The 27,185-nt window shown below is 35.3% G+C and overlaps 1 protein-coding gene across 6 annotated transcripts in view; it reads right to left on the reverse strand.

The window, feature by feature from the left end:
* Positions 1 to 25,259, reverse strand: part of LOC583383 (band 4.1-like protein 5) — a 60,509-nt gene extending 35,250 nt beyond the window's left edge. For 5 of the 6 annotated variants that reach the window (XM_030990590.1, XM_030990592.1, XM_030990589.1 and 2 more), the window contains exons 1-5: positions 24,891 to 25,259; positions 3,838 to 3,942; positions 2,612 to 2,654; positions 2,197 to 2,275; positions 721 to 818 (exon numbers count right to left, since the gene is read on the reverse strand). In XM_030990590.1, coding sequence (XP_030846450.1) covers positions 721 to 818; positions 2,197 to 2,275; positions 2,612 to 2,654; positions 3,838 to 3,942; positions 24,891 to 25,055 — 490 coding nt within the window. In that variant the 5' untranslated portion in view covers positions 25,056 to 25,259. The remainder of the gene's footprint in view (positions 1 to 720; positions 819 to 2,196; positions 2,276 to 2,611; positions 2,655 to 3,837; positions 3,943 to 24,890) is intronic. The other variant, XM_030990593.1, reaches the window with a different exon arrangement.
* Between the last annotated feature and the right edge of the window lie 1,926 nt (positions 25,260 to 27,185).

Genomic DNA, 27,185 nt, shown 5'->3' on the forward strand with positions numbered 1-27,185 from the left:
GTTTCACTATATAAAGGTTTGAATGTATCTGGAATCAAACTAACATTCAGAAACACTAATTAATTGGAGCCCCATTTTTGTTCAACTACTGTTTAAATTGCTGCAGTTGATTCATCAAGCAATGCTTCATGATTAATCCAACATTAGACCTAGCAAAGGACTACAGGCTCCAACCTATCCCCCTCGTGTTGAGACAGACATAGCAAGATCGATAAATGAGGATATTATAACAAACAGCCACTCCAAGATAAATACAAATTCGTCTATAAGTGGGGCAAGGTCATATATATGTATGACTATGATGTCATTGCAATAAAGAAATACTCTTCTCTTCACAGGCACTATTTGGGAGTCCGTATTGTTAAAGAGCAAATTTCTCACAGTCATTTAATAATTTTTTTTAAAATTTTTTTTTTAAATATTTTTTTTTACCATAGCTCTTTTGGACTTCTCCATAGCTAATGTTTCACCACTCGTACATGTACATGTATGTATATCCCCCTATTAAGAACTGCAGAAAGGAGCAGTTAATTGTCTCATTATTTTTTTTAAAAATCAAACCTTTTTTTGTTATTGTATGTAAATTTCTCGCATTGTGCGATAAGCAAACACCAAAACATATTTGGAACACCAATTTTATTTGTTTCCTTAAGCAAATACTGAAAAAGCTCTGGTATTATAAATAAAAGATATTTCTACACTGCAAAAAAAGTTGCTTACATTGCAAAGCGAGTGCACATAATTCTACTGCCGTATCGTATTGGACTTCCAGTCTGCCCGTCCGTATGTCCTCCTTCAGTTGGGAGAAGAATAAGTACCTGGAAAAGAAGAAAATAGAGATGGATGATGACAAAAATTGACAAAATAATCAAAGAAAGGAAATTTCCATTCCTTATGAAAGTATAAATATCAATTATTAATTATATCAATGCAGCAGCAGCAACTTTCTTTGGCGCACAATATGATTATCTACTGATGGTCAGACATTGGACTACTCAGGGAGTGTGTGTAGTCTACAAGCAAAATATAGTGAAACCTTGATATAAAGACCGCTCAGGGGAAACATAAAATGTGGTCTTTATAGACAGGTGGTCTCTATGTACAGGTTCCTTTAGTACAGGTTTCAGTGAGAAACCATATTCAACACGAAACAAAAAATGTGGTCATTATAGACGGTTGGGTCTTTCTATACAGGTGGTCGCTATTAAAAGCAAAGTTGACTGTACATGAAGCTACATGTACCTTGAAGATGCTCCTTTAATTTAATTTGGAGATTTTCGTCTTTAAAAAACTTTATTTCAGCAAAACATGTTGAAAAAGTGTACTTCAATGTAGGTTTATTTTTGTTGCGAATGGGTGGGCTGGATAGGAAAACACACTGATCATAAATTATGTCAAAATGAAAACAACTTGCCTTTGTATACTGTGATGTTTGATCCACCATGTTACAATACAAACACAAACCTCTACATTTTGAAAGGAAATGTTATTAAGAGCAGTGTCATGTTCTGTTTCGATATGTTTGCCACATTCAACGATTCCTAGTTCTGCTTTCATTCTTTGTATCCTTAAACTTATTCATGACTTTGCACAGGAGGGTCGTAAAATTTGTTTGAAGTCTGCTCACATGCTTTGGTTCATTCAAAATTCACAGATGTAATTCCATCGTTTCGCTACAAAATATTTCTGATCTTATTCCCTCCCATGCCAATACTAGGTTTACTAACACTTAATGTTAATGAACCTTGAAGAGTCACCGTTTCCACTTCTTATTATTTACATTAAATAGTATATCATTTAGAAATCAACTTATTATTTTCATTTGCAAAACAGTCAAGATTAAAGTCACTTCCCTTTTTACATGTTATCAAAGTACACCTTTGCATTATAAAAGCTACATGTAAATGAAAGTTTAAAAAAAACTTTCACTCAGGCACATACCAAATAATGAACAAAGATTTGTTCATTTTGAAAAGGATTACTCTTATCAATTGAATTTGGCATAAAACATCTATCTGTGAAACACTCTTCAGAATGTACCTGTCTGTTTCTGGATTAAAGAACAACCTTTTCATGAACCAAACAAGTTCATATTTCAAATTCATTTAAAGAACAACCTTTTCAGAAAACCAAAACAACTTAATCTTTGAAATTCCTAGGTAGAAGATAAAACATGCTAAAATTTAAGAAACTGACCTTGTGAATTCCTCGCGGAGGTTGTTGGGTTCTGAAGAGTAAAACTTGACTTGGAATCTGATTGTGTAAGGAGGGCCAACTGAAAAAATAAAAAATAAAAGAGAAATTAAAGTCAGCATTAAAAGTGAAGCTTACAAAAAAAAGGATCATCCACTTTCAAACAAAATGTGTACACCTAAGGTTCATTGTCATTAAAAACTGGATAGAAAATTATTGAGAAAAAAAATAATATAAAAAGGCAAGACAGAAAGAAGGAAATGAAGATTAAAAGATGGAATCTTAAAGAAAAGAATAAAGGGGACGGATGAGTATCCATGTTTGTAATTTATCATTCAGAAGTAGTACAATGGCTAAATGAACAACATACATCGGAGCATAATAACAGGGAACAAGTTATGACTTGAAAATTACTCACTTTTGACTTGTTTCTTTATAGTTTTTGTCGGGTCCAACCAGTGCTGTAAGAAGGAGACAAAAGAAACAAACATCAAAATACATGTATCACCAATATATATATATTCAAAGATTTATTTATTGTGTTTGAAAGCATTTAAAGCCCACTGTACTACCTGTAGCTAAAGCGCCCTCTCTATAGCAAACAATGCCTAAGCGGTACCCATTGGTCCCCCATGATCCCCTTTTTCTTATGTTAATTGAGAGCTGATTCGATGAGATAACAACCTGTCAGTGACCATGCAGGGAGGTCTAATCCCTCCTAACCAAACTTGTGCAGATAGGCTTTAAAACCCCCAAAATCTTAAGCTAATGGGACTTAAGACACAAAACCAGAAAAAAATGTACAACATGTACTTCAGTTCGTGAATGAAACAACACCCATTGTAGTTTTTCCTGGTCCCCTCCTGAGACCTGACCCTGACTTGACCTTGGACCCTGAAAGGTGAGGACATAGTCAGCTGATCTACCGTTTTGATTAGGAGCAAGGGCAATGCTGATGTGATCATGTTAATTCAATGGTACTTGTCAACTGCAGCTAGACCTTGGGGAGTTTTTATGTGTATCCCAAAGTCAGAAACCTTTTGGACTGAGATACACATTAACATTATTTAAACATGGCTAAACTTGAGTTTACACCCAGCTTCAAGTATTTGTTTAGCAGAATAAAAGGGGGAAGGTGTTTTCTTCTTTTTTCCCCCTCTCTTTCTGAAATGAGCAATAAATTTTACATAAAAGATTATGTTTCAAAATACAAACATGTTATAATGTATATTATTTTCCAATTAAGGCATGATAGACCTTTTTAACAATCTACAGGCCTGTCTTCATCAGCTCGAGATTGCCAAATAGTCCGCTATTTCTGATTTGGGAAATAATCCTGAAGTTACAAATTGCGTCTTCATCAGCTCATGACTTCAAAATTTGAAACTCGAACTCGAGATATTTTGCTCAGTGTTCGCGTATCTTGCGAGTCTTTGTGAAAACGCACCGGACAAATAGCGGGATATTTTGCAAACTAGCCTTGGGATGATTATCTCAACTAAATATCCCGCTGTTTGCAACTTCTGGCTGATAAAGACGCATATTAACTGGATAATTTGCGATCGGGATAGTTCAAATAGCGGGACTATTTGGAAATCTTGAGCTGATGATGACAGGCCTAATGTTTATTACAATAAAACATACCTGAACTTGTTGTGTGTCCATATACCTCAGGCCAAAGTAATCCTTTTCGATGACATCTAGTGAGTAGATGACTTGGTCGTATAGTTCCTTAGCTTTGGCATGTTTCTGAAATGAAAAGAAGTAAATTGAGTGATTATTTATTTGCATGCAAAAAGGTAAAGCACAAATAAAAGAGTAAAGAGAAATAAAAAGAAACCCACATTCAAAAGCTTATTATGTCCATCTTCTGTAAAGAACCCATCCCTCATTGAGTTATTTGAAATGAATTACAATATTAAAATGCATTTTTTTAAGGAACACATGTATGAGTACATATGGACATGCATGTCACGCTCGTCATTGGGTCAACGTTTTGCATGAAGAAAAAAAAAAGGAAAAAAAAAAAGGAAAAAAAAAGCAATTTTAATACATCAGAAAAGAAGAAAACTGAGCTAGTATTTTCAATACGTACAAATGTAATGTTGGTAATGACAAAAAGAAAAAAATCATTGAAAATGTTCACATTTATATTACTATCATAAATTTGTCATATCCATATACACACAGGCTGGTATTTATTCAACACTAATTTATAATAACAAATGTTTTCTTATCTACTACTCTGACTCTGAGTAAATTATACGTATGTGGGTTTTGATGTTATTAATGTTTTCTTTTTAAGCATGAAATGTTTCTCCTCTCATCTTGTAAAATTCCCACAGTGCTAGATTTCAAACATGTATCCAAACATTTCTACGGTCAGTGCTCCACACACATTTGATCAAACAAACGTGTGTATTTACAAATGTGACACGCAGATGGCTAAGCAAATATCTTTGAGACAAAGACTTCAAGTTTAGGTGCCTTTAGGGGCACAACCAGCTCATGCTACCCCCCCCCCCCCCCTCTTGAGACCAAGCAGTAACTTTATTAAGTACACATACCCAAAAAATGTGCCCCTTCTTTACAAATTTTTGTTCTTGTTTGCAAGTTTGAAAGAAAAAAATATATACCTCTACTCCGCCCCCCCCCCTCCCCTCCTCTACAAAAATACTGGAGATGCCCCTGATTCAAGGTCAAAGACTTGTATGGACCCCTTTTCAAAATAAATGGCTGTGCAAAGGTTGATGAACATGTCTTTATCACAGAAAGGTTATCAAGATAAGTTTGCGGGATTCATTTACTTGTAAAACCACAGAACTATTGTTTTTTTTTCCTGTGAAGCATGTGATGAATGTCCTTGCTAATGTTATGGGTAAAAGACTTCTGAAAGTTTCCCTTGTTTTTTTAATCTTTAATTAATGTGGCGTATACACTTCCGATAAATGACATTGCACCAAGGCTCAATGATTGCAAATATTGATAATTTGAAGGTTCAATTGAACTAGGTTTCAATGAAAAATACAATTGAAAACTTTTGAAAAATGTTTAGTCTCTTTCAGATGCATACAATAGATGTTGTATTTTCCATCCAACAGAATGAAATGTAAAAAAGAAGAAAAAAAAAAAGAAAAAAAAAATCAAACTAGGCATCAGATATCAACGAATGTGAAACAATATTTGATTACTTTCACACAATAGAGTATGCTATCCCCAAACGCTGTAATACAGACTTCCTGCTTTAAATCCGATTACTTGCCCCATTCAGACAAGAAATATTCCACGATGTTTAATGTATATTAGCTAAATGTTAAAGTGCATCATACTTTCTTGTGTGGAAAGGATACAGTGAAACAAAAGTTGTATTGTGACAGACTGACAGTGGAGGTTTGAGCATGCATTGTTATGAGAAAAATTGATGATTTTTCAAAATGAATTTTGGACTGTGTAAATGGGTATAAAGATAAAGATTGTATGTTTGATTATATAGAGTAAACAGTATCATTAACAGACACCAAGTCTCCCTAAAACAAGTAAAGGACTTTGCACATCTCCATAAAAACTAAATGAATTTCTAGTTCCTTTGGTTTATACGACATCATCTCGCGCATTGTACATTGTATGTTCATCACCAAATTGCATGATAATATTCTACATCTACACAATCTTTTATTATACCATATTTTGTCTAATGTGAATGGACCACTAGTACGGAGCAGACAGAGAGATCATGAGCGACATATGGTCAAATCCTACCCCTATTTATACTGATGGTTATCTGGGCTATTAATTAAATGTGCTAATCCTCTTTCCCTGACCGCATATTGAGGGGCACCAGTCGATATACTGATTGTTGGGATGAGATTGTTCACTTAATCAGTCTTAAAGGGGACTAAAACTTTTAAAAATCTTTCAACTCTTAAATGTCTGGAATGGCTAAAGAGCCAATTCATTGCTTTGCGACAATTCACATTCACCTAAAATTAAATTAAATTGTAATAATAAAGTTGGGAGAATTAAGGAATCTATCAGATAAGTTTTCCCCAATTTCCATCATTAATAATGGTACGTTTTCACTCAAACATTCAGATTATCTTTAATTGTACATCTAGAATTGAAGTCACTACCTTGGCACCATTTTCTCTCATCTGAACAATGGTACCAAGTCCCTTTAAAGCAACAGAAAGGAAATCATAAGAAATTTGTCATGACGTCAAAGTGCCAAGTGCTAAATTGACATCATCGAGACCTCAAACAGAAATCAAACATTTCACATTATCAAGTTTTGGCCTTTGAAACATATAAGCAGACATGGTTCCAAACTCCAGAGTCTTAATGAAGTGCTAACTGATGTGATTTCCTGGAAAGCTTATCTTTCTCTGGTTGGCAGGTTTGAATGATAGGTCATTATCAAGGAAAGAAATATGAGTCTTTTGAACCTCATCAACTGTTTTTCCTCTTTCTTCTCCTCCTACGGTTGAATAGTGCTATATTCCAAATTCAAATGACAAAAAAAAAGGAAGATTGCACAGAATCATTAAAATAATTATTTGGCAAGATATTAATCTGCATTTGCCACTCTCCACCCAGGTGTAGTGACTGGGTACCTACATGTATACATAATGTAGTAGAAAAATTCCTTGAATGCTTCCAAGCGCCTTTAATATCATGGTATATTGTTATTAACATTATCATCATCATTCTGTGAGTTACAATTGAAATCGGATTAGAGAAACATGCAGTGGAACCTGCCGAATAAAAAAAAGCTACATGTACAAATGTCCTATTTAAGAAAAAATTGTTCTTTCTGTATGTTATTTGTTCACATAATCACTTAGCTTCCCATAATTTTTGTTATTGACAGTGTCAGTTAAGGTCAAATAAATGGTTCAATCACCCCCCCCCCCCCCACAACATTTCAAAGTACAGTAAACACATACTCCATAAACAAGTATTTATGTAAACAGATTTTGTTGTTGTTGTAAGTTATGCTACATCTCATAAAGAATGCCTTTTTATCATCCAACTTTTCTCTTGAATTTCTGTTGCACTTTGTACGCCGATACCAATGTTCTCTCAACTATCTAGAGGATATCCGAAGGGCACAGATTAATACCTGCCTAAAAATAGATTCTCCAAGAGCACATTCCTTTACAGATAGTACTTGTTTGTGGATATAGAGAACATTTCTTCTAATTTCCAACTATTTCAATTTTACCCAAGGGTATAAAAACATGTTTCAAAACTAAGCAAAAAAGAAAGAAAGAAAAAAGTTGAAGGCATGTACACACGCCATGTCTCTCAGTAGTCTGTCATCTTCAAATATTACACTAAAATAACTCATTCTTCTGAAATTACGTTCTCCGGACATTACCAAAATCATATTTTTGTTATACAGTGTATACCTGGAAAAGGAAGAATTACACTGCAATATTCATATTTTTGTTTATTCTACTCTTATTCTACTTTATACAACACCTACGTGGATCCCTGTCATTTGATTGGAGGATTGTTGGTCACATGATATTCAATAGATGGTATATTGCACGGTCGTGCATTTTTGGTTATATGCGCCGTGCATTTTTGGTTATATGCAGACTGCGTACCTCTCTGCCGTGCGCGCGCGTATCACTGCGTGTATCTGACGCGTAGGCAATCTGAATGTAATCGAGAAGGCTTGAATCCAACTTGAATTTAAGGAGTAAAGCATAATTTGTTGATTAACGTTCTGTTAGATCTTCTTCGATGTTGTATAAAACAAATAATGAATGTTTTTCATTCGTTCAATGGTGCGAATATTTTCATTCGTTGAAAGATTAACATTAATTCTATTCAACTCGGCTGACGCCTCGTTGAATAGAATGTTAATCTTTCAACTCATGAAAATATTCGCACTATTGAACTCATAACCATTCATTATTTGTATACTATGGGCCCTGGGGAAGCAAATGACAAAACACATTTTGTACAGTTCATGGAACTTCCAGTTCATGGAATTAAAAAAAAAAACCTACCGGGCAAATAGTGTAAATAGGAATACGACTACGAAATCAGTCTGACTATTTGTTGATTGAGTTGTTTTGACTTTTGCAATGGGTCATTGAATGCAAAGCGGATTAAAATACCAGTGCAATTTTTTTCCTTTTGGCTGATCTCTTCCCATTGTATAGATCATCTATTAAAGCAACATGGGCATATTAACAGGTATGTCCATTTAACCGAATTGAGATGTCAGTTCTGTAAATATTTACTAAAACTGTCACTGAAATGTTAAATTAATTGTGGGTGAAAATATTTCCTCCTACCTGTACTGCAAACATGTACATACTGTACATGTAGGTACATGTACATTTGTCATCTAACTGGATAGTTAATATTGTATTAACATGTACAATGCAAAGCACAGTTTTTTAAACAGTTTTTGTTACCAGTAACTGTATCTGCTTCAAAAAACTGAAATTATCTACAACTTACATGTAGAATTAGGCAGTCTCCATCAGTTATTACCTTCAGAAAGGCTTTAAAAACACTCTCTTTTTTGCAGTTTGTAGTTATATTTTTTTTGTTCTTATTCATGTAATTTCGATTTTCATTCACTGTAAGCGCTTTGGGCCTCATGGGAAAAGCGCAATATAAGTAATAATAATAATAATAATAATAAATAATAAACTTTCAAAAATGTTTGACCATGTTTAGAAGCAATAACATACACTCTGATTTATATTTCAATTCCACAAAATAGAGAAGAGATTATAAATTAAGATCGTCTTTCAAAACATACACCGGTATAATTAACATACAAGCCTACATCTAAGCCCACATGTTGTCGAATGTACAAGAGACCCAAGCTAAACAAACACAAATATTGAACAACCAATATCCAACCGATGACTCATATTCAATACAACCATTTGAATATAATCTCACCCATCTGAACAGCCTAAAATTTAAGCACCTGTCTGGCCTTGTATACTGTCTGCAGGAGCCAGAAAGATGTTAAGTATTTCTATGTAAAAGTGCATTAGGGTGCGTTTAAGCTTAAAATTTGAAGGCAGAATGAGCGATTTGTAACGCTCATCGTAAACGCTCATCGTAAACGCAGTTCCATGGTGTACTGTTTATGCTCACTTCTCTGGCTCCTCCAGGCAATTCTCCGTGGGTGGCCTTAATTGGCCTTGTAGCTGGATTCGCAAACTTGCACTGCGCATAATACATAGACCATGGTCCATGCGTAGACTCCACTAGAGGTCAGTGCGTTGACCCCATTTAAACGCGTTTACAAATTGTAAACGCATCTTTTTGTGAGTTTACGATCGGTGATCGTGATCGCCGTTTTTCAGTGATTCTACAAAAGTGAGAAAGGATGCAACCGTGTTTTAAACTAAACGCGTAACAGATGCCTGATTCTGGCCAGAAAAAGTTAAGCATAAACATGCCCTTAGTTTATACCTACATGCAGAGCTCTTAAAGCCAATAAAGGTACTATGTCCCATTTGCAGGCCAAAAAATGAAAAGGTTGAATTCCAACGGCATTTGAAAGACTAATTTAGAAGTTCCCTCAAAACGTAAGGGCTTGAAAATGTCTTTTAGTGGGAAAATAACGAGCATTTATAGTTGTCATATCAAGTTTAGTAATTGTCTGATTTTCAGACCCTTGTACTGAATGGTGTATGTTTTGTGCTGCGCAAAGTTTTCAATCGGTTTGATTTTGGCCATTACAAGAAGTGGGATATTGATGTACATGTACATGTAGACAAGTGCTAATGTACATTTACAGCTCATTTCATGTTTACCAAAGAAAAGGAAAAAAGTCAATCAGTACATCAATAGTGTCTGACAGTGAGGTCTAGAAAGTAAACAGGTTTCCTTGCATTATGAATGATAGGACACAGCTACATGTACGTTTAAATTTCACAGATAGGACATACGTGACATATTCATAATTCATGCAACGTTCTACAGAATTTGATTTTGGCTGAAAATGGGACATTGTACCTTTAAAGATGAAGTTGAGTTCTGGTCATGCGTTTGCATTGTGAAAGAAACGGTGTGGAATCGATCAGAAAAGGTTGATCATCTAGCATATCGTCGGTAGGGTGACAAAACCTTGTATCTCAATTTTTTGAGATTTTGATTTTTTTGCATAATTGTGTACCTAATGGCCTACGACACCACCTGATAAATCCATGGAACGCCTCCTGTCTCGGTTTTTTCACAAATTCCACACAAAGGACGGTGTCACAGCACTAAGTCTGTTGAGACAGGAAATGTTTTTTCGCTCTCCTGAAAATTCATGATTTTTGAAATTCGAGGTTTTGTCACCCCATCGACGATATAAGAATTTGTGTGTATATGGCAAGGTTCTGGAATCATCAAAATGATAAGAAATTTGGCCAAGTCTTGGTAAAGTTACAAACACTGTACACAGAAAGATGTATATGGACTACACGAACACGTGGCGTAAAAATCCTACCCTGGATTTTTACGATGTTACATGCCATATTTAGAATATGAAGGCATTTGAAGAGCCATGCTCTTCAGGGAACATGTCTTACCTGATGTTCTTCCACACTTGCATAATAAGAATGATAACGCTCACAGATTGTTTTTCACCTCTTCCCAGAACTCAACCTTCTCTTTAATGTAGCGCACATCAGACAGTATTGTGTCTACATAATGGTAGTGAACAGACTAGGAAAATAGCAATAAAAACCCTGCTGCCTTGAGATGCAAAGGAAATACTTTAATGATTGCAATTTAATTGGTAAATAGGATTATGGTGGATTATTGGTACAGTATTGGTACAATAGTCTACATGCTTTGCCTTGATTTGAAATAGATGGGATCCCTTGCAGAATGCACAGAAACCGTGAGAGAGAGGAGACAAGGGAGACGATTGGTATACGAATCACTAGGCCTGTATTCATCAGCTCAAGATTGCCAAATATCCCCTATTTCTGGTTTGGGAAATAATCCTGAAGTTACATTCATCAGCTCAAGACTTGACCTCGAAACTTGGAACTCTAGCTCAAGATATTTTGCTCAGTGTTCGCGCATAGTGCGAGTCTTCAGGCTGGTGGAGACGCACCAGACAAATAGCGGGATATGTAAACTAGCCCAAGATATCTTGGGATGATTATCTTGACCCAATATCCCGTTAATTGCAACTTTGTGCTGATAAGGACGCAAATTAACTGGATAATTTGTGATTGGGATAGTTCAAAAAGCAGGATATTTGGCAATCTCGAGCTGATGAAAACAGGCCTCATGTGACCCCCAACCCTCAGTCGTCAGGGGTAGAACAAACAAACAATATTGGTCTTCTTTATTCTCTCTCTTTACATGTGTGAATCCCAACCAAAATGTAGCCTATAGCCTACAGTATGATTCCAAAGTATGTGAATTAAAGAAAGTTATATTGAGAATTATATAGAGATATCGACCACTTTGACAGCCAGATCTTGAATATTAAAGCAGTCAAGATGTCTTTTATATGCAGAATTGAAATCTACCAAGAATTCTTACCTTGTCCTTTTATTGAGTAAAGATTGGTTAAAACATCACAGAAAATCTGAGACACCGTCTGTTAATCTTTGCTGGAAAAATGACTGAGAGTTTCAATCATTTGGGAATCACAGACAAAAAGCACTGTATGGTGTCCGCGCTCGCAAAAAGACTATTTTAACACGTAAACCAATTGGGATTACAGCATGAGGGCCTTTTTTTAAAAGACTATTGACCGGTAGGCGGGTATGAGGGCACTTTTCAAAAGACTATTGACTGGTAGCGGGCATGGCTAAACTTACGACTCCAATTTAGACCAATCAAATGGCCAGATTTCTAAAGTGAGGTATATAATACTGAATATTCAGTGTAGATCTGGTTTGTACTGTATCTGTAACATATGTTTTTCCCCTGATATTGACTCAAGATTACCATCAAATTAAAAATTAGGTTCGTGTCATGTGAGGGATTTTGTGTCTTGTGGGGTTTTGAAATCACCAAAATGATTGACTCGATTCTTTCATGAAATTCGCAAGGAGTACAAAGCATTACACACAGATACGGATAGATAGGACTATACAAATGTTGCTTAAGATTTAGGTCCACAGTTGTAAACTAATTTTACTCCTATTCCGAAATATGAGAGCATTTTAAGAGTAAACCTTAATGTCATGTGACATTGCTTCAATGAAACTCCTCTAAATGGGAAATCAAAAGAACATGTACATGTAGCTCACAATTTTTTTTCTCCAAAACTCATCCTTCTTTTAAAAAAACTTCTAAACTTGATATTGTCTTCGAGAACAGAGGCTTTGGGTGACACGGTGCATCGAAGCATCGAGATCCTGAGGACTGCTAAACATAGCTAGAGGTCAGACCCACAGTCAAGATTGGTTTTGATTAACACATTTTTAAAAGATTATATATTTTAATGTTTATCAGAACTCACTGTTCTCTTTATAAGCTTCTAAACTTGATATTGTCTTTGAGTCTTTGAGAACAGAAGCTTCGGGTGACACAGTGACCTCAAAAGCACCAAGATCCTGAGGACTGCTAAATATAGCGAGAGGTCAGACTCAAAATCAAGATTGGTTTTGATTCACATCTTAAAAAGATGATATATTTTCATGTTTATCAGAACTCATCATTCTCTTTAAAAACTTCTAAACCTGATGTTGTTTTTTAGTCTTGAGAACAGAAGCTTCTGGGTGACACAGTGACTTCCAAAGCATCGAGATTCTGGGGACTGCTAAATATAGCGAGAGGTCAGACTCATAGTCAAAATTGGTTATGATTAACAAATTTTAAAAAGATTATATATTTTCATGTTTATCAGAACTCATCCTTCTCTTTAAAAACTTCTAAACTTGATGTTGTCTTTAGGAACAGAAGCTTCGGGGTGACACAGTGACCTCCAAAGCTTTGAGATCCTGAGGACTGCTAAATATAGCGATAGGTCAGACTCACAGTCAAAATGTGTTTTGATTAACATATAAGATTTAAAAGGTTATATATTTTCATGTTTATCAGAACTCATCGTTCTCTTTAAAAACTTTTAAACTTGATGTTGTCTTTGAGTTTTGAGAACAGAAGCTTCGGGATGACACAGTGACCTTCGAAGCATCAAGATCATGAGGACTCCTAAATATAGCAAGAGGTCAGGCTCACAGTCAAGATTGGTTTTGATTAATATATAATTTTAAAAAATTATATATTTTCATGTTTATCAGAACTCATTCTTCTCTTTAAAAATGTCTAAACTTGATATTGTCTTTGAGAACAGAAGCTTCGGGGGTGACACAGTGACCTCTAAAGCATCGAGATTCTGGGGACTGCTAAATACAGCGAGAGGTCAGACTCACAGTCAAAATGTGTTTCGGATGATGGTTACCTCAAGTGTCTACTTAAAATACACTCTGAAGGTTTGGAGAATTTAGATTTAGAGTTTGGAAAGGTTATCGGAAATGTACCTTCATAAAGTTCCAACGGGGGTACATGTACTCAAGGCATGTACATGTACACAATGTAGGTCTATGCGTGATGAGGGTTGTTTTCAAATTAACGGAAGGAATATGGAAGGAAAATTGTATCTCGTTTGTCTATTATTCAACTAGCCTAAGTACTGTTATTATTTTTGTCTACCCCCACTTTGTTTGTCTACTACAAGTGAAACTGATTCCTTGTTTCTAGTCCGGATTATCATCATTAATTGTCCCGTTTGAACAGGTAACTTGACTAATCAATTAATAATAATTGGGTCATAATTACCCAGGGCAGCCACATACATGTACAGTGTACATGTACTGGATTTCCTGCGGGCCCTGCAGACCTGGGGGGTGTTTTACCAAGATCCTATTGAACTTATCTAAAGTTGGACTTACACCTGTAACTATGGCAAGCCGTCATGTCACTAGTTCCTCTAACCATACCTGGCATTGGTTTCACAAGGGACGTACAAATCATGGTCACAAATCTACAGAATTTACATTCTTTGATACTTCATTATTGAAGGACAAAATATTATCTAAAGATCATAATTGAGAGACCAATGGTGAGAGCAACCAGTGGCATGAACGGCCTGCAATAGTTACTGTAAGTCCATCTTAAAGTCGATCTTAGTCTTTGTGAAACACCCCTCTGTATTATTACCCCAGCAGTGGGCCGAGAGGAACAAATGTGGGCAAAGGACCTTGTAATGGGACGTAGGCCTACAATGTACATGTACGCACTGAGCGAGGATTGAACCAAGAACCTTTTTGCATGAGAGGCAAGAGCCTTCACCAACAAACCACAGTGCTCCCACTCTTCCTCTTTACATTTACCTTTCTCTCTCATCTAATCCTACATATCATAAAGAGGAAACTGATTGAAACGGAGACCAACTTCAACAACTTCCTTTAACATTTCCCTTCAAAATTCAACAACTTCCCTCAAACTTAACCATCGGAAAGTGATAATGTCACAGAGTCTATCTACACAATACTGGTCTGCATGAACAATAATGTGCAATTTATAGTTTGAACTACAAACAATTGATTTATTTGACATACCGGTACATGTATTTGCATCTATGGTGTAGGTCTAAGATACTACTTACTTTTTGCAAAAATAGTAAATATCTCTACATGTACATCTCCTATCATTAAACAAATGTACAAATGCCCAAGGCAAACACAAAAAGCGGTCTTTATAGACATGTCAGGTTCCTTTAGTACAGTACATGTTTCAATGAGAAACCATTTTCAAGGAAAACAACAAATGTGGTCTTTGTAGACAGGTGGTCTTTACATATAGATGGTCACTAAAAGCAGGTTTGACTGTATTAGAGACTAACCAGTCTTAGTGACTGTGCACCTCTCTATAAATGTCACTTGTCTATAGTACAGCGCTGTACTTTGTCTCCCTCAAGAAAGATATGTGTGTTGTACGACCTGTCTAAGGCCACCTGTCTACCGTTGCCACTTTTCCTGTTTCCCTTTTCCTTTGACTGTATTTGTGTTTGACCGAGTCCTTAGTTGCCTACTTGCACTGGCATTTAATCCTGTATACCTACATGCAGGCCTATATGAAAGTACTGGGACCTTCCCAGATAAATACAAGACCTGAGTAAGTCCAAAGGAATGGCAGTAAATAATGGACACATTTTTTTGTCTGGCTTCTTGGCTACCAGATTTGTTTGCTTTGATCGAATACAATAAAGCAGGTCTAATTCTTTGGACCAACCCTTTGATTTACTTAAATAATCCTATGAAATCTTTCACTTGGAACTCACAGCTCTTTAAATACTTTTAAAAACCTTTCCGGAGGTGGGAAGGTCATTCTATTATAATATAGGAGGGTGGTAGGGGAATGACAGTGGCCTAAAGCACACAATAATCCCTGCAAATTACATTTAGGGTCTAAAGTCCATTTGGTCTGTACAACTGTACAAGTACAGTGTACATTAGATGACAATACAAACACCTTCAAGATCCCCCTTGGGAGACGAAAACTTTATAAAAAATCAGATATGCTCTTTTGTGCATAGTTCATGCGAAACTCGTATTCATAAAGAAACGTTGTATAAAGTCTTAAAGAATCATCATATTTTTATGCTGTACAACTATCTGCAGGCACAAACCCTTATTAGTCGCGTAACAATGTACATAATGATAATAATAATACCAGGCTTTTATATAGCGCAAAGTACAATTAAGTCTCTTAGCGTTTCCAAACGTGGAGATTATTAGCACGGCTGCCATTACGGCGCTCCAACATATTTTCAAGGAATTAATTCCTGCAAGGTACCCATTTACATCATCTGGGTTGAGTGTGGCAATGTCTTGCCAAAGGACATCAGCGCTGCGGCTGCGGCGGGACTAGAACCGCGGACCTTGTGATCGGCGACGTAACCACTCGACCAAGACACCTTTACGAATGCACTTTAGACTATTAGCTGACAGCACATCATTGAATCGTTGATAGACTCTGTACTTTACCTGCTCCAGACACAGCCAGATCTAGGCTCTACTCAAGCAGGCTTTGTTTAGGAATTGTGCTAAAGTGTCAATTTAGAGTTTGCGCTTACAGACTACAATGTACTCTATCTTTAAAAAAGATGTATAATCGCTACAGCGCTTGGTATCCACTTTGATAGTTAAGCATTGATTGTACAAATAAAGAACTACCCATCCATTCTCTTCAATAAGTTTGTTGGGGGACACTAACTAACACTAAAGAACTGTCAGTAAATATTTGTGATGCAATCTTATCCTAATGAAGGACTCTGGATAATGAGGAGATGGACCAAAAGATAGAACTTGTTGACGGACATTTACTCAAAGGATATGGATAGACACCTCTAACATGTAGCTAATACTACTACTAATACTGATGAAGTGGTGAGGAGTAGGCCTACACATATGTGCATGTACATATAATCTATTTTAAAGCCTGTCTGTACTAGTTTGGCCAAGAGGGATTAGACCATCCAGCATGGTCACTGAATGACAGGTGGCTATCTCATCAACTCAGCTCTTAATTAACATAAGAAAAAGAGGATCATGGGGGACCAAGGGGTAACCGCTTAGGCATTGTTTTTTGTATAGAGGGAGCAAGTACATGTAGCTACAAGTAGTACAGTGGGGCTTTAAAAGAGGCCAATCTGTACAAAGCTCTGCTTACATGTACATGTTTGTGTATGTATGCAAACAAATTGTTAACTTCTAATGTGAACTACAGTGTAACATGGAATCAATATAAATGTACATTGTAAAATGCCCTTGTAGATTAATATCATTTCATTAACTTGATCTGATTATTTTCATCGTAATTCATGATCATTCAGATTAATGCATGCAGCCTATACACAAAGCTACAATGTTCATAGTTACCAGTAGATATACATTTTCAAGTGTACAATGTAAAGCAAAACAATTTCAGTTTGAACCCCAGTGGACAGAACTAGACACGATTTATACCCCCTCAATGATCCAATAAATGTCATCGTTATTGAGGATTTAATTCAATCATAAAATCCCAAGTCAAACATTGCATTGCGCAATACACTGTGCCAACTGGTAAAAACTGTATTGATGAGTCGTTGTACGAGATTATAATATTAATCAAATTTACATTTTAACATGAACACAATGTATAATGTATGGCATACAAGTACAATGCAGACTGCAAGTAAGGACTCTAATAAGATATTTCACATTTCCTAAAGCCTTGATGTTCCATACCAGCCAAAAAACGTTACTTCATAAAACATTGAATCAGAATAAAATTCTAAATTTCACGGACTCTTTCAGACCAAATTTTAGAGACTTTAAATCAATATTGCAGCCAAACAACTGTCAAGAGTAATATCACTGTTATCATTCAATGGAATGTATGGAATTCTCCATGACCCAAATCTCAATTGATTTTTCTTTTTGACAACACAAATATGGCAATTTTCAAGAAAATTTTGATTGTTTGAATGTACATGTACATGTATATTGTCTATACAGCAAGCCTTCTTTCAATTTTAGTTTACATAAACACTTTGTATAACCAGGCAGTTGGGATTCTTCTACATTTTGTAGATGTACATACAGTATGTACACAAATATAGTATTTTTTCCTATTTTTCCTGGAGCATTTACAGATATCAAAAGTTAAAAGTTACTAAAAGAGCCTGTTTTTTTCTTTTATTATATTTATTTTCTTTTCTTTAGTTGTTTTTGTTTATTCTATTTTAATTGTTTTGTTTTTCATATTCACACACCTGTCCATTTAGACCTATAGTAACAAAAAAATATCCCTGTTCTCTATGGTAAAGGGCTGGCATATACATGTAGAATGAATTTTTTTACTTGTGTGTACAGATATTTATATTGTTCATTATTTTTCTTCATACTCCTTTAATCCCCTAAACCATTTCCCCTATTAATAAGAGCAATTTTAAGTGATAGGGGGTTTATTTCAAACACTACTACATGTAGATGTACAGCTGGTCAAAAAATGATCTATTTGGATGAGCAGTTCCCTTTAAACTGTAAATGAAATAACAATGAATCTGCAGTACCTGTTGAATAGAAAGGGATTTTCGGGTCCAGTTGCTTCCTAAACTCTGAAATCTATTTAAAATCTGGAATCTGGATTACTGTATAGAGGCCTAAAAGCTCATTCGCTGTCTATTTGCGCACAGTGTAAAGTGCATGGTAGACTATACCTTTGTAGGGCTAGGGCTGTACGTACAAATATACATGTCATCCTCCTAAAGTACAAGGTCACAGAGTGGTCAGATTATAATTGACATAACTCAGAAAATAGTGGAAAGAGCTTGGCCCATGTTTTCAACAGTATTACATGTATGTATCTACAATTCAAATGAAACTCCCGTCATCTTGGCCATCTTTCATTGTATCTCCTACATGCATGTATACTACAGCGTACATACATGTACAGGTTATACAAATACTGTACAGCTTTAATTATCTAATCTTATGAGGCTACAACAAACTTTGACAGAAACTAAATATTCAGGGTACATTTATGGTAAATGAATCTGTAGCCTACATGTATACTACATGTAGGCATTGTACAGTTAAACTTAAAGCCTACAATGTACATGTACATGTACATGTATACAGGGAGATGACAGGTAACTTGAATCTGTAATAATTTCAGAAAGTTCAGATTTGACTTTCAAATAATTCTTTCAGTGTATAAAACTAAGACTTTTTCTTGCGATAAATAGTTCTCATCATAACTTGAATCTGTAATCATAACAGAACTGACAAATCTCAATTATAATTCTTGGATTAACCTCAAGAGCAATAATCGGAGGGACAGATGAGCCAAACCAGAGACCCAGAGTCTACCCTGGGTCTTAATCTAATCCCGTCATGTAAACCAACAAGTTTGTGATTGATGGCCAATGGTTCAACATCCAACTCTTTAAAGGTACATGTACATGTACTATGTCCCATTCGCAGCCAACCTCAAATTCTGTAGAACTTTGCAGGAATTATGAATATGTGATGTATATCCTATTTGTGAAATTTGAACGTTAGCAGTGTCCTCATATTCAAATTATGCAAGGAAACCTGTTTACTTGCTAGACTTCACTGTCAGACACTATTGAGTGACTGACTGGCTTTTTTTCTTTTTTGGTAATAACATACATGAAAAGAGTTGTAAAGGGTACATGAGCATTTGTCTACATCAATAACCCACTTCTTGTGATGGCCAAGATTAAACTGATTGAATCTTTGCGCAGCATAAAACGTATGACCATTCGGTACAATTGTCTGAAAATCAAGACTATTACTTTTGGGCTCTATAGCCCTAAAGTCGATTTGACAACTAATAGTCGTTATTTTCCCACTTGAAGACATTTTCAAGCCCCACCTTTTTTAGGGAAGTTCTAAATTAGTATTATCTTTCAAATGTAGTTGGAATTTAACTTTTTCAATTTTTTGGCCTGCAAATGGGACATACTGTAGTACCTTTAAAGGGATCCGGTAACTTTGTCTTAGATCCTTTAAAAAAATCCTTGATTTAGCTCATGCTGCAACGAATAATTATAAACCTTTAGGTCAGTCAGGAACCCCATGACTTTTACAAGCCGATTGCCTGTCTGATTATCAAGATATTTATGATTGAAAATCGAAATTTTGCGTTTGCCAAACAATTTTCAAAACACTACAGTCTATTGGTAAAAACGATTATGGTAAAACCGGTCACTCAAAGGTTTCTACTTTTTTGAGGCACTTTTTGATCATTTTGAAGCGCAATTTTTTTTAGGGCTTCAATATAAAACCATATCACAGACACTGATAACACATAGGGCCCTGCATGATCTCAGATTTAACATTGTTAAACAATCCCTTTAAAGAGAAAGATGAGTTCTGGGAAGAAGTAAAAAAATTGTTTGTGAGCTTTATCATTGTTATTATGCAAGTGTGGAAGAACTCAGATAAAAATGTTCCCCGAAGAACATGGCTCTTCAAATGCCTTAATATTCTAAATATGGCATGTACATACATGTACAATGTACATGTACACTTAAAATCAGGACCGATTTTTATGCCACTTGTTCGTATCAAAAAGACATTCCTAAAAATAGAAACATTAAAAAAACATAAAGAGAAATATATGCATGTACATACATATGTAGGCTAAACACTGTCCCTGGCAACAGAAATGATAGAATCCCAAACTTGTTTATAAAGTTCCCTTTAACATTTATTTCTTTACATATATGTGCTTCCAGCAGCAGAAGAAAAAAAATATTGATGAAAACATTTTCCGCTCGCATGACTTGTTATGGGGAGTGTCTAGTGTCTACAGAGTTGTTTTGTGCACCTTCATGAATTGTATTGCATGTAGGACTGAGCAGGGTTTTTCTTTCTCATCAACCTCCCGTGCATTGTACTATTGTATATTGGATGAGGTAGTCCGAACAATGCTTGACTCTCCTCCTACACAAGACTACAAAATTGGCAACCAATGAATAGGAAAATTCCCTTCCGATTCTCTGCGGTAGAAACTCAACAACATGCTTACATCATGCCCCAGCAGTTGTGCAAATGACATCTTTGTGCACCACCCTCATACATTATCATCCAGCTACTCTCGTACTCTCGGTCCTTTTCTAAACTCAGTGGAAGAGGCCTCAATAGGCTGTATGGGAAACCGATGACCCCCTGAGGTCAAGGTTCATACGGGGTCATCTCTGGCAGCCCCTGAGGGTGTTTCCTTACCCAGCTGATGTTTTAGAAAGATGAGCAGTACATTGTACGTGTAGGCTACATTGCCTGCTGGCAGAGTGCTACTAGATTGGGGGAACTGTAGCCTATAATTGTAGGCTTCATAAAATGGAGATCAGTTTTCATGTATTGCAATAAGTACAGTAACATTTGTCATTAATGTATGTTGTCCCATGGGATAGTGTGCTACTCAATGTCTGATAACAATTGTTAGGTTGTCAGTTTATTCTTAAACTTTTCATATTAGAATTTAAACCAGAATACATAATCTCAAACTTATATAATAATTAACCATACATGTACATGCAATCCCCAACCCACACATGTATCTTAGATAAAATAAAATCCAGAGAAAAGTTATCATTGAATACATGTACATGCATTACAAAATAATCAAATATCTCACTATAAAAATGCAATTTTGTTTTCTTTGAAAGCAGATAGAAAGGAAGATGTGAAAGGGGTGGGAGTGGTTTTGGTTCAAGTTTCAAGAAGAATACAAATATGTGTAGATCTATACAAACCTGTACATGTACATGTACAGTGTATAGTTACATGTACATGTACATGTACATGTATGAAATGCAGACTCACTTTCTGTGAAATGCAATTAATCAACTTAAACATTAAAGTTTTTAAACTGAGTTCAATGTATCAGCTAAACCTGATCCACTTTTACAATTTTTTGTTAAATGCACACAGTCACAAGTTCACAGTGCATGTACTGTACATGTACATTGTAGGCTATGCAGTACCGGTATGCACTGTAATTAAACGCATGTGAATCCATTACCTTTAAAATTTTAAATGTGTCTTTTACATAGGATGAACATTTATTCATTTGTGCACCTGACAAATTTTGTAAATAACGCAAATGTCGCAAATGCCAAAATCACATAAAACATTAAATGCAATAATGGCATGCATTGCATGGACAATAAAGATGGTAGGATCTAAATATACATGTACATGTACTAGGTCACGTATGCACTGCAGAATCAAGATCTATATAAATAGACATGTAACATACTACGTGTACATGTTCTTTTGTAAATAACATTTTTGAACAGAATACAGTACTACTACTTGACACAACACACAAGTGTGCATTCCATTTGCATTGCGTCATACAAGTCCATGTACCTTGAACTACCTTCAGACGTCAAACCAATTACCTTGTAACAATTTGAAAGAAAACAATAATAAAACCAAGGCGATCCCCGTGCCTTGCACATCAATGGTTTGATAAATGTGTTTTTATGACTCTTTGTGACTTTGTGTTCAATATACATAATCAGGAGCAGTGAGCAAGCTGTAGCTCTGGAACGTAAACAATTAATAGATACATTTTATGTACAACAATGTACATTGTATATTACAGGGACCATGGCTACATGTACATATTCTTTATGTACATGTATTACTTCTTTATCTGTTATTCCTAATGATATACAGTATGTCACATAATGTTAGTGATTCAAACTTGTTTGAACGTCTTTCCTTATTGGCTTTTTGCTATCAAATTTTAATAGTTATAATATTTTTTTATTTTATTCAGGAACCTCCACGTACATGTATAATAAACAAGCTTTGTTTTTTAATACATGTAGGTTCTCTATATTTTGCATTATTATTTCTCTATGATACATGTCTATCACTGTTTTAGTATGCATTCTCTTAGTAACTCTTATGGACAATCGTTTTATGTAGAATGTGACACAATAAAACAAACAAACAACAATTATGAAAGGTACCATTTACACAGTATGCAACTGACCTGTAGATGTACATGTACATGTATTAAACTTGCAATCTACTTTGTCATGCTACATGCTACATGTACATACATGTAGGTTTTTCTACATGTATGTACATGTATGTGGTTAAGTGCCCATTGGGGAATTTCAACAAACAAAGTCTGTTTTTGATACAAACTTACTAGTAGGCAAACTAACCACAACTTCAACTTTTCAAAACAGGAAGTGGGGCATAATTGCTGATAAAAAGGAAATTACAATACAACTGATGGAATAGTCAAAAATCTGGGCGATTTATATTTTTAACAATCTCCACCTACGTAAAGCAATCTATTTTGCAATTTTTGCAAACTAGCCCAAGATGTCTTGGGAAGATTTCCCGAGCAAATAGCCTGCTATTTGCAGCTTCATCTGCCAAATAGCCTGCTATTTTGTGATCGGACTAAATTTCCCAGATCGGAAATAGTCTTAGAGGGATATTTGGTAAACTAGAGCTGATGAAGACAGGCCTATATTGTATACACAGATTTACAAATCCTATTAAAGGATGGTAATATTTTGCAATGGCCTCATGAGTCAGAACTACCAACCTTGACTACATAATCTACAGTAGTGTATACTACATGTACATCTAATACCAGCAAACTCTAAATTATCTTTTTTAAATTACCTTTATACGCACCATAATCATCTCATACAATGACCTTTGATCATCTGGGTTTATTGTTGATGGGTTCATAAAACATGTCTTTAAGCCTGTATAAATCCTAGATCCATTTAATGGGCAGTGTGGAGGCTAATTAACATGAAAATGTAAGTTCAAGGATCTTGATACAGTGTGATTTCTACACATTGTACATGTATGAAGGGATATTGATCCAACATTGTCAACAGAATTGTGAGTCATAAAGTTTCTATCATGTCTCGAGAAGGTTGTACATTGTGTGGTTCTAGCCTAATCAGGCTATATGGAGGGTTGGAGGGGGAAAAATGAGCATCAAACAAGCCTCTATGAATAGAAGTAATTATCACAACTACATGTACATGTACCTGCACATGTACATGCAGATCTTATACATGTGTACATGCAGCACTTATGTACAAAGTTCATTTTATTGTACAAAGTACATGTAGGTTTTGCTAAGCTCCGAAGACTAATGCACCGTACAATATGGTCACTGGGATCCTGGGGCCAAAAGGAGGTTGCAGCAATACAAACAAATGAACATAAATGAACATACTTGCTCTTTTAATGTAAATTTTGTTGGTCAAGTCAAGGTCATTTATAATCTAGTTATTTTTTTGTTAGTGTATGCGGTTGAAGACCAAATCAATGAATACATGAACATGTCTGATCTAGTTTTGGACAATCAGCATTGAAGGTCAATAGACCTAGAGTTGAGATGATTACAAGTCAGTCTAGTCGGGAAAAGAAAAAATTGTTTTTAAAACACGTTTATTATTAAATTTCTAACCTTATCTGTTTCATCATTTGCAACTCAGATCAATGGAGTGAATACAGCTATGCATGTACTGTCACAAGAAATGGATTCTTGACCGATAAATCCTGGAAACAAGCCCTTTATTTTATTAATTGTGATTTAAAAAAAGCAAGTGTTCTTTTGGGAAATCCAATTTCAACTCATTTCCTAATCATAAATGAAAATTAATGATCGCATAGTCTCTATTTCTCAAACCATTTTACCTTTTCTCTCACCGACTCTCGGACTCGTCTCAGCTCAGCCCATCACCCTCTGTCTTTTGGCTTTGTCTCTTTTTAATTTTTAGTAAAAACTGTCACATTGTTAAATCACAAAATGATCTGACTCCAACTTCCAAGACTCTACTTTTCATTTCCTACTTCAATCTCAGTCTTTCATAAAGATTTATTGATTCTGTTAAAATTTGTGTGCACGGTTTGTAAGTTTGTATACTTTGTAAAAAATATACAAATGAATTGATGTAATTTGAATAAAATTGTGAATGGGATCAATTAATAATTCATTCATTCATTCATTCATTCATTCATTCATTCATTTATTCATTAATTCATTCATTTATTCATTCATTCATTCATTCTTTTTAAGATAGTTAATTCAACAATGATTCAAGGAATAAAAGGGGTAAAATCACAAAAACTAACACAAAAAACAGAGCTAGGACCAATATGAATAATAAGAGATAATTATCTTACCTTAACTTCGAATGTCTTGTCTGTTCCGTCCAAAAAGATGACTCGACAGACGAGGACATTCTTGTTACGAGAGGGCACATGAACCTCAGTTCCCCGCCCAGACTTTCCCGGTCTGTCGTGTTTGCGATTACGTCGCGATAAGCGAGTGGACAGATAACGCCACATTTTGACACCGAATTATTATCAGAATACCACGTATTCGGAAAACATAGAATTTATGAAGTTTACAATATCTTCTGATCGGTGTAATCACTCACGATAATCCAGGGAAAAGTTGTGAATTCGTGCTTTTTAGGCCAATCCCTTACGCCCCTCTTACGCGATTGTGGTAGTTGACATTCCTATTAAATTATTACCGTACTGCGCATGCCCACTTTGTTTGGAAGCATAGAATAGTTTCCCAGGCTTTTTATTGAGCTTGTATTATTTACTCCTACTTACGTTGTAAGCCTTTTTTCGGACTCGCACATCATATGCATATGTAAATCTCCTATAATTATGCTTAGGAAACGGTAGCAAACACTTTCAAAAATCAAATCAATGGCGTATAGGCCTACGTGTACAGATTGGCCTAATACGGAAACACCTTGTGTTTTTGAACGTTTTAGAAATGAGCATATTTATCATTATTGTCCTTTTCCTCGATCTCCTCCTCTTTTTCTTCTTCTTGATCTTCTTCTTCTTCTTCTTCTTCTTTTTTGGATATTAATCTTATCTTCTTATTCTTCTTGTACTTAATATCATTTCTATCATTATCATTTTAATGTTGTTATAATTATTATCATCATTATTATCATCAATAATTTGTTCTTATCTGTCTGTAAATAATATAATTTTAACTTATTAATTTTGTACATGTATAGGCCTATGTCAGGGACCCCACTGGAAATAAGCTCTTGAGCTTTTGTGGGTTATCCTGTTCAAGCTGACTTAATTTTTATCTGTTATTCTTTTATACATGTAATAATTGTATATAATTAGAGACTTGGTGAATAAAATCAATCAATCAATTAACCAACCTTCATTGCAGTTGGACAAAGCTTTTGGAATGACAAAAGTGATTTTTCCAAAGTCTTTGCGATCGTTTTTTAAGCCAATTATATTCAATCAAAAAGTTGCAGGACCTTCTAGTTATTATTTAAGAACCCGCCTATTTTCAAAGGGGCTCATGAAGCAGGGCCCCAAAAAGCAGGGATCGGGGGCTCGCTGAGCCCCCCCCCGGCACATTTATGATAAAGAGAAATAGAAAGAAAAAAAGAAAGACGGTGAAATTAATCGTTAAATTATAAAAAATCCTACTTTTAATGTTGATTCCTGGAAACGGAAAAACTTACAGTGAAACAGATATCAAAGGAATGGAAGGAAGAGGCCGTATGCATAGTTTGCTTCTTTCACACTATGGTATCAAATATGTTCATCTGACCGTAATTAAATGCCTGAAACGCTGAGCTTTGGGGGGGGGGGGTCTGCCTCTTAGACCCCATCCAATGATTTTTGCTATACCTGACCGTAGAAACTTTAGGCCCCCCCCCCCTCCACTTTGAAAAAACGTTCTGCAGGGCATGTGAAGGCAACTGGCCTGCATCCTGATATAATTATAGAGGACCTCTGCATCGGATGCCACAATAATCACCCTTTTCTGAATTATCCCGACTTATTCTTTTATAAATTCATTCCTTTCTCCTTTTCCTCCTTTCTTTCAACTTCCTAATTGTACTGATGAGCCTGCTATTATTGTTTGTTATAGTGTTAATTGTTTATAAATCATTGATTGGTCAAGCTCCTATAGTTACATAACAGAATTACTTCAACTCAAAGTCCAGTCACACATTCGTAGCCTGCGAAGTTCCACAGATAAATTATTGTTCCAGATTCCCCGATGGCAAAACTGAAGTAACTCTCGGGGACCGTGCTTTTGCTATTGCTGCCCCCAAACTTTGGAATAGCTTGCCAATAGAAATACGGAGCACTCCATCTCTCAATGTCTTCAAATCCAAATTAAAAACATATTTGTTCAAGTTGAGAGATCTTATTTTGTAGAATTTTATAGTAAAAAGGAGCTCTTATAACCAGCGCAGCTGAATATATTTTGTATAAAAGCTGCGCTATATAAATTTATTATTATTATTATTATTATTATTATTATTATTATTATTATTATTATTATTATGCTGTTTTCTTTGTTGTTTGTAAAGCATAGACATGAAAATTTGAATTACATTTTAGGAATGAAATACTGTAATTTTAGATTTTATTTTATTTAAATTTTTGCAAACTTTCTTTCCAAACAAACTC

Source organism: Strongylocentrotus purpuratus, unplaced genomic scaffold, assembly GCF_000002235.5.
Source record: "Strongylocentrotus purpuratus isolate Spur 01 unplaced genomic scaffold, Spur_5.0 spur5_scaffold_19, whole genome shotgun sequence".
Taxonomy (NCBI): Eukaryota; Metazoa; Echinodermata; class Echinoidea; order Camarodonta; family Strongylocentrotidae; genus Strongylocentrotus; species Strongylocentrotus purpuratus.